The sequence below is a fragment of the Oxyura jamaicensis genome, chromosome 32, assembly GCF_011077185.1.
Source record: "Oxyura jamaicensis isolate SHBP4307 breed ruddy duck chromosome 32, BPBGC_Ojam_1.0, whole genome shotgun sequence".
Classification (NCBI taxonomy): Eukaryota; Metazoa; Chordata; class Aves; order Anseriformes; family Anatidae; genus Oxyura; species Oxyura jamaicensis.
In genome coordinates, this window is record NC_048923.1 from 36,304 (window position 1) to 45,216 (window position 8,913).

Below are 8,913 nucleotides of genomic sequence, written 5' to 3' on the forward strand. Positions count from 1 at the left end.
TTAAAATGGGTTTCCATCCTTGTTAAAATGGGTTTTCCTCTCTTAAAGTGGGTTTTCCCCTCTTAAGACGGGTTTCCATCCCTCCTGAACACGCCTTTGCCGCGGGCTCACCGCACCGTGCCCCCAGGGAGCCGGGCATTTCCGAAGCCCCGGTTTGTGACCGCTCCCGGAGGGCTCGGAGGCAGCCCCCCCCCGGGTCCCGCTGCAGGCGCGGACGTTACCCTGGTCAAACTGCCGCTGCAGGCTCTCCATCTCCGACTTGTTGCCGCTCACGCGATAGATGCCTTCGGTGCTCAGCCCTGGAGAGCAAAAAGAGCGAGAATCAGCAGGCGGGCAGCAATTTGCCTCCTCGGGGAAGGAACAGGAGGCGAACGGACCGGCCTCGAGGACGGGCGAACCCCGGGCTGGACACAAAGGGCTCAGTGTTCGGGCGAGCTGAAAACCCCCGGCAGCTGCCACCGCTCGTCCTGCCGGAATTCAAAATAAGCTCGTTGGCGGCCAAGCGAGCCCAAATCTCCATCTTTCACCCCAAGACCGGCCCCGGCAGCCCCTTTGGCTGCTGGGGGATAAAAGCCCCTGGCAGCGCATCCCCGACGCGAGGTCGGGGGCTTTGGGGGCATTTTCTGTGCTGCTTCGGGTCTGCGGCAGCCCCGGCAGGAGCAGCGCCGCGGCCTCGCAGCCGGCTCGGTTACTTCCCGCCGCCCTCCCCCGTTTTTCCCTCTCGGATCCTGTTTTAAAGGTTTTTAACGCCGGTAATTCCGGTGTTAATGGTAAAAAAAAAAAAAAAAAGCCAAGCGGTGGAAGGACGCGCGCCAGCCTGCTCGCCCGGAACGGGGGGAGAGCTGTCGTGGAAAATGAGGGCAGAAGAGAGGGTTTTGGTGAACCCGCTCCCGCAGCCGTTGCTGCAGGGCTGGAGGCCAGCTCTCGGTCGTGCTGCGCCTCGTCCTTCAGGTCTGGGGTCAAAAAAAAAAGCACGTTTCTGCTCGGCCACGAGTCAGGTGGAAAACACCCCAAAATAAACCAAAAAAGGAGCGCTGAATCAGCCCTGGGGAGCGCTGTGCTTCCACCCATACAAGCAGCGCGGTCGGGCGCTTGTCCGCTGCCACCAGGTGAAAAATCCTTAATTCTGAAAACAACCAAATACTGCCAGAAATGGTGTGCCGCCGGCCAGGTGCTCAAAGGGAAAGGGGCAAAGGTTTTGTTTTTTTTTTTTTCCTAAAAAAGCCCCGCCAGCCCCCTCATCCACGGTGCGGGTGGGGTGAGTTTTTCATAAAGGACGAGAGGTAAATGCATCTCCAGCAGAACGGCGCGCCCTGAGGGTAAGACCTCAAAAAAAAAAACACCCCAAAACCCCGAGCTTTAAGGGCAGAAGAAAGCTTTCCCAAGGCCCCCGCGGCGCCGCCGAGCCGCCAGGGCTCCGACCCAGGCCGAGCGCGCGGCGGAGGCCCCTACCCGTGGCCTCGATGTACTCGATGCACCGCTCGATGAAGATGGGGATGGGCTTCTCCGCAGTCACCACGCTGCTCAGCGGCACCCCGAAGTAGTTGCTTTCCCACATCGCCTTCGTGATGGACGGCCGGGGCTTGGGCTTTGGTTTCTGCAGGAGAGAGCGGAGCGGGGTCAGCGCCCCCCCCCCCCAAAAAAAAAACCCTCCCGTTTCTTCACAGGCCGCTAAAACGGGCCCAAAAAGGGAGAAATCCGCCGCGGCCCCCAGAAAGCGTCCAAAGCTCGCACCTGCCCGTTAAGCACCGCTAATTACCCGGGGAAGCCTCGTTACCAGGAATCGCCCGAGGGAATTCCTGGCACCCGCTGCTTTGAGCGGGTTCGGTGACTGGCTACTCAAGTGGTAATATCGCCCGTTTTTTCCCCAAAACGGGTGGCGGGAGGGCAAAAGGGCAGGCGGGGAAAGCCCGCGGGGACCTTTCCAAAATTTGCCGCCAGCTTTTGGGGAACGTGGCGATGTTTTGGGGTTTTCCTCCCCAAACCAGCTCGGAGCCACCCCCCCCGAGGGCAACCGGGCGTATTTTTGCTGAAAATCTCATTTTTGGAGTGACGCTCGCCCACGCCCCACGCCGCACCTCCGGTGGAAGATAAATGCTGTTTTCCCATAAATACGTGCTTTGCCACGGTCTTTTGCTAGAAAAACCCCTTTGGGCATTTGCTGGGAGAGGCGTAGAAGGGAATCACCAGAAAAGGGGAAAATTGGGGAAAAAGGGGGGTGGGAAGCTGCTTCAACGTGCTGGGATGCTGGATCCCAAAACGCTGCCGTTGTGACCCAAAACAAGCCCTGGCGCTGGTTCAGCCCCAGCGCAGCAGTGCCGGCCACCGCCGGGCAGCCTAGAAAACGGCAAGGATTTGTGAGATTTAGTAAAAAATGATCCTTTTGGGGACTTATTCCCTTGTTTTAGGGTGGAAAACGGCCTCTCCGTCCCCGAACCTTTCGAGCCTCGAGGCCGCCGCACCCCCGGCACATCGGACCCGAAGGGGGGGGGGGGGGGAAGGGAAGAGGAAATCTGCCCGCTGATTAAGTTAATTACCAAGTGAGTCATCGAGGGAAGAGACAAAATACACCAAGCAGGCCGGGGGCAGCTGCTGCCGGCCCAGCCCCGCGGAGGGGACCGCAGGCGCTGGGAGCCCCAAGGACCTCCGACACCCGCCTCAATCGGGTTTTGGTGCCAAATCCCGCGGATTTCGGTGCAATCTGCTGTGGGCACGGCCGCGCCTCCCGCCAGCGGGGGCATTTGGGGCAAAATGAGGGGTTTTGGGGAGGTTCGAAGCGCCCTGGCGGGGGCACGGGGTCCAAGCGCTGCCACCGCCGCTCTCGTTTCTCTCAGGTTTCGCCTCTTTTAGCCGAAACGCCAGTGTTGGCTGCAAAAAAAAAGCGTTTCTGCCCCTGCCCCGGATGGCGCTGCCAAGTCAAAAACCAAGAAATCGGAAATTTTCAGTCACCAAACAGCGGGGGGGGGGGGGAAGAACACCCAAATTACCGCTGGGGGGGCACTCAGGGGGCCCCAAGCCCGGGCACGGCAGCGCCTTCGGCGGCTCCTTGGCCTTTTCCTGTTCGGTGACTATTTAAGGGCTGCTCGCCCTTCGTTTCCAATGGAAATTAATAATGCCTTTTAATTTCCTTAATTGCTTTTGCAGCTCCCGCTGCTCCCTCTGCTGGGTCCAGGCGGCCGAGCACGGCTTTGCTTTTTCTGGAGCTCCGGACGCCAAAAATACCCAAATTTGGGGCGTTTTGCCTTCGGAACCCCCAGAAAGGAGATATTTAGCTCCTCCGGCTTCGCCTCTGCCATCCATGCAAGTATTTTCTTCGTGGGAACGGGAGTTAAAAAGGGGGAGTTTGGGCTGAAAAGCTTCAAATGTGCAACTTTAAGCTGACGCTGGGACCCAAAACTGGGCATTTTTCCAGCAAAAAGCCGCCCTCGGGGTCGCTCCTGTCCCCGCGTTTTGGGCTGCGCCTCCTGCTCCCCCCAAATTTCCCCGTTTTTCTGCAGAGTCACAAAACGCCGGGGTCGGGCTGGCCGAACGCGCCGGGGCTGATAAGGAGCCGCGGAGATAAACCTCGCGTTCCCCACCCCGCTGCCAACGGAGCCCTTGAAGGGCAGCTCCAGCCGACGGTGTCGGGGTCACCTTCACCCGGGGGCTGAGCACCAGGACCAGAATGGCCCAAAAAGCCCCAGAGAGCCCCTAAAGCCCCCGTGAAAACCATCCACAAAGCCTGGTTACAGCCGGGTTGTCCCCAGCGGAGGAGCCCGGCCGGCAGCGCTGGCGGGACGGAGATTTTAGGCTTTCCTGCCGGGGAGCCACGCGGCACCGGGTTTCCCTCTCCGGGACGGAGAGATTTCTGTCTGAAAAAGGGAGAAAAAGGCTCAGCTGGAGGGCCTACGGACAGCAGCGTGACCGTGACATGGAGCTGGAGTTACGCTGGCACCAGAGGGTCCCTGAGCAGGGCGGGCACGCGGTGCCGTGATCATTTACTGTGTGCCGCGACCACTCAGTGGCCTTTAAGAGACCTCCAGGAGCCCTGCAGGTGGGAGGACGGGCGGCTCGTCCCAGCAGCCTGGGCCCCGGCTTCCTTCACGGCCTGATTTCCGCGGACCTGGTGGCCAAGCCCCGGCTCCGCCGGGACGCCCGCGGGCGCTGGCGCTGCTCCGAGCCTCGTGCCCTGCCTCGCTCGGCAACGCCGACCCCGCTTCGCTTTGCCAGGCAGACGCGGGCACGTTTCGGCGCAGCCGGGCGGCTGCTGGCCGGAGCCCGAGGCTTGTCAGAGGGGACACCCGTCGCTCGTGAGCGCGGGGCGAGCCCCCCGGGAAGCGCACGGCGGAGACGGGGTCAGTGCGGGCGCAGCCGACGAGGTGAAGGACCGCAGACGTCACTGGCATCAAGGTAACGCCTTGGGTTTCGGCCGTGGGGCTCGAGCGATAGCTCAGCTAACCGCTGCTAAACCCAGCGGCTGCTACTGCTAGGGGAAAAATGCCGTTTATTTCACGTATTTGTTTATTTAATGGAACAGGCTCCCAGGGGCACAGTCACGGCACCGAGCCTGTGTTTGAGAAGTGTTTGGCTGTGCTCTCAGATACGCGCTCTGAATCTCTGGGCAGAGCTGTGCGGTGCCGGGAGCTGGGCTGATCCTTGTGGGTCCCTTCCAGCTCGGGATGCTCTAGGATCCTACGACTGCAGCTTCCCGCAGCCCGCGCCAGCAGCGGCTGAGCTCCCGCCCAGTAAAACCAGCAGAAAATAAACGCGATTCTGCCCTCAGCTCGCAGGTTTCCGTCCTCGCCCGCCAGCCGCGGGCCAGGAGCGCCCCTTACCTTCGTCGTCCTCCTCAGGCTGCGCAGGATGTTCCTCCGCCGGGGGTCTTCCCCGTCCGCCGACTCATAGGGGATAACGGCGTTGTCGCCCTTATACCCCTGGGAGCTCTGGTCTTCCTCCTTCTTCCGGATCGGGCCCAGCTCGTCGTCGCTGCCCACGCTGAAGCTGGTCCGGTAGCTGGCAAAGCGGCCGAGCCTCGTGCAGCGCGTCCGATACAGCACGGGCTTGCTAACGGCCGACACCTTGCGGCCCCGCTCCAGCGAGCTCGTGTCCATCTCGCTGTCCGAGCCGTTGCCGCTGCCGTTCGACTGGGTCTTGTTGATGTTGCGGATGGTGATGATCTTGCCCTGCGTGCTGTCGTGGGGCACGGAGTAGATGTTCTCCTCCTCGTTCCTCGGCTTGACCACGGCGTCCATCGGCTCGGCGTAGTCGGAGGGATCGAAGCTGTCCGTGGGCAGCCAGCTACTGGAAGACACCGACTTCCTCTGCCCGTCCCGATGGCCCTGCTCCAAATACGACAGATCCCCCTTCGTGATGTCGAAATGCACGGGGGGCTTTGGTTTCACCGGAGGAGGTACTTTGTTGTTCAGCTTGCTTTCAAAAGTGCTCATGACGGAGATGAAAGACAAGCCGTCGTTCCCCTCCAGCTCCATGGAGAGCTTCGAGTGGTCTTTGGGCAGGGCGGGCACGGCCGGGTCCTCCCGGAAGGGGCTGTAGGTCGGGGGCTCGATGTCCTCCTCCGAGTCCTGCAGGTTGGAGTTGCAGAGCGGCGAGCCCGCCCGAGGCGAGTTGAACACCTCCTCCGTCGTGCTGCACGCCTCGGCCACGTTGTCGTACATGTGGGTGGCTTCGATGATGTTTTTTTTCTCCACCACGTCCTTGAAGAACGAGTGGAAGATCTCGAGCTTGTGCTGCGGCTGGCTGCAGGGTATGGCGGTGAACTTGCCGTCGATCTCCTGGGCGATCTCCTCGCCCTCGGTGAGCTGCTCCCTGCTCAGGTCGTTGTCCAGGATGTCGACGGCGCCGTCGGTGAGCGCCACGAGCTGCACGGGGATGATGTCCTGCACCTCGCACAGGAAGGCACGGAGCATGGCCAGGGACGCCTTGCGCTTGGCCGCGTAGAACACAATGTACCCGTGGACGAGGCGGCTCTTCCTGACGCTGAACGACGAGTGGTAGGAAAGCAGCGAGAGCTCCAGGCGCCGCCGGTGCGGCCCGACGGCCAGCTCCAGGAGGATGGAGCTGCTGCTGCCGCACGGCGAGGGCCGGTACGTCTGCGACTGCAGGATGGGCGCGAGGAGGTCGTCGGCGTCGAAGGGGTCGCCGCACATCAAGCACATGACGATGCGCAGGTCCACGTCCGCCAGGTCCTTGATGCTGGACGTGGAGCTGACGAGGTTGAGGTTGCGCTTCGAGTCCAGCAGCCCCTTCAGAACCTGGCTGATCTGCTTCTCGTTGATGTTCCGGCCGTAGGCGATGCCCGCGGACGCGGGGTCGAGGAAGACGCACTGCAGCTTGCTCGCGATCTGCTGGCCCTGCTGGACCAGGCTGTGCAGCGTCTCGCCGCTCGTGTCCCCTCTCTTGTTGACCAGCATCAGCGTCAGGGGAAGGTGGGCCAAGTGATTCTCCCTCCGGCCCATGGTCGACTCCCTGCTCTTCTCGATGCTTTCCACGACGTAGGACAGCGACTCCTTGGAGTTGTAGAGGCAGAGGCAGCCGTGGGGCTGGAAGGTGGGCGTCTGGAAGGCGTTGACGGGCAGCCGGACGTTGCCCTCGATCGGCCGCAGGGACAGCTCGTACATCTTGCCCTCGATCACGTACTTGTCGTCGTTGGTGCACAGCGCCCGGATCTCGTTGGCCAGCTCGCGCGCCAGCCCGTCCTTGCCCAGGATCACCAGGTTAATCCTGTCGATGTTGGCGTCCGAGAGCAAGTTCTTCTGGTTGCGCTCGGGCGGCCTGATGAAGCAGGAGCTGACCAGGTGCTCGATCTTGGAGTCGATGCAATCCGGGCAGCTCGGGCACGTCTCCTTCGTCGGGTGGTAGACGAAATGGATGTGCTTCAGGATCAGGGCGTCCCGCTCGGCCTGCAGCTTCTGCAAGGCTTTGAACCGCTGCTCTTCTCCCAGCACGTCCTGGATGACGCCCATCTTCTCCTTGCTGGGCTTGGCGTCGAGCTCCAGCTCGTAGAACAGCTCCGAGTACTCCAGGAGCAGCTCCTGGAACTCCTCCTTGGCCTTCTCGATGATCTGTTTTTGGTGCTTGCTGTAGATGTCCATGTAGATGGACTCCTCCAGCCACATGTAGAAATCCTCGTTCATGATGAAACTGCGGGCTTCCTCCCAGGGCTTCCCAGGCGTGATGAAAGGGGAAGTCTCCAGGTTCTCTTTGAACGCTCTCCTCATCTCCGCTCTTTTCCTCTCGTTCCTCAGCTTCTCCAGGTGAGCCTCGTAAAGCTGCTCGGCGGGCTGGGTCTCCATCAGGTCGAAAGGGATGCGCTCGTTCTCCATGTTGTCGATGTGGCTCGTGGCGTCCCAGGGGGTCTCCTCCAGGACGACAAACCACTTCAGGAAGTCCGGCTTCGCCTCCAGGAGCTTCTCCGCCTTGACGCAGCTCAGGTGATCGATCTCGTCCAGGTCCGGGATGAGGGCCTCGAACGCCTGGGGGAGCTTGGCGAGATAGATCTTCCTCCTGCGCTCGATGTGCTCCTGCTTGAGGCGGTGGACGTGCTGCAGGAAGAGCTTCTTGGCTTTCTGCGTCCCCTCCAGGTAGACGTACTCCTGGTACTCCGCCGAGGCCTGCATCTTGCGGCTGACGTTGGACCACGTCTCGTTGTGGTTCTTGACGATGCGGCTCACCAGCCACTCGTACTTGTCCTTGGCGGCAGCGATCTGCTGGCTTTGCTGCTTCAGAGCCTCGAAGTAGGGGATGATTTTCGTCTTTCCCCGGCTCTTGTCGACTAGCTGCACCAAGGTGTTGAAGGCCAGGTCGATGTTCACGTTGGATCTGGCCGACGTCTCCACCACCTGGAGGTTCTTTTTGCTTAAGGCAAAAGTGTGTGCGTCCCTAATGTACCGCTCCACGCCCTCGTCACACTTGGTCAGCACCACCACGATGGGCTTTTTCGTTTTGGCGAGCTGATTGTAAAGGTTCGAAACGAATTTCAGCTGATCGTCAAAGTTCCTGTTCATACCCCTGCTAACGTCAATGCAAAGAAGAAAGCCATCGACCAGCAGCTTTCCGTCCGGCATCTGTTTTTGTTCAAAGTCCTGCTCCAGCCCGAGCTGATCAGTGCAAAAGTACATGAGCTTTTCAGCCGACGCCAGCTTGGTCGCCGCAGCCCGCTTGATGTAGGGCTGCAGGGCCGTGCTGCGGTGCGGCTGAAAGGTCTGGTCGTCGATAAACTCCGTCTGCTCCACCACGTGCATTTTACACTCGGCGCAGTCCTCCAGGGAGCGCACGACCTCCCCCCAGTAGAGGAAGTGGTCGTTATTGACGACCCTTCCCCCAAAGTCACTGGTGCTGAGGACCGAAGTGTGGTCCAGGTGGAACTCGTCGGCGCTGGGCCGGACGAAGCGGTTGCAAAGGCAGGACTTCCCAATGCCGCACTGCCCCTTCTCCTTCTCCGTCCCCGACAACCCCACCACGCTAATGTTATAGGTGGGAATGCGAACATCTTGCTTCCTTGCCATCATCATCGTCCGCACATCCTGTCCCAGCCCACCGCTTCCGAGAGGATTAGTGCTCGCGGCTCCGGCGCGTGGCGGGCGGCGGGGGGGCAGCGCTCAGGCCAGGCGGGGCGCCGGGGCGAGGAGACGCCTCGTGCCCATACCGCGCGCGCCGGCAGCGGCTCAGTTCTCGCCGATCCCCGGCGTCGGGCGGCCGACGTTCACCCCTAGGAGGAAGAGAAAGGAGCGTCAGCGCCGAGCAGACCCGATTCCCCCCGCGCCACCGAGCGCCAGGACGCGCGACCGCCCCGGCGAGCCCCGTTCCTGGGATTTAACCCCCAAAAATGAAGCGAGAGCAGCAGAACGACCTGGCCCGGCTTTTGCTCTTCGACAGCGACCAAGCGCAGCACCGGCTTACCGGCTGACACCACGT

At 61.3% G+C, this 8,913-nt stretch overlaps 1 protein-coding gene across 1 annotated transcript in view; it reads right to left on the bottom strand.

Annotated features, from left to right (window-relative positions):
- The window catches only part of ARHGAP35 (Rho GTPase activating protein 35), a 10,530-nt gene extending 1,822 nt beyond the window's left edge, over positions 1-8,708 (bottom strand). The window contains exons 1-3 of the mRNA XM_035308803.1: positions 4,815-8,708; positions 1,453-1,597; positions 222-299 (exon numbers count right to left, since the gene is read on the bottom strand). Of these exons, the coding sequence (XP_035164694.1) occupies positions 222-299; positions 1,453-1,597; positions 4,815-8,510 (3,919 nt within the window). The 5' untranslated portion in view covers positions 8,511-8,708. The remainder of the gene's footprint in view (positions 1-221; positions 300-1,452; positions 1,598-4,814) is intronic.
- Positions 8,709-8,913: the final 205 nt, after the last annotated feature.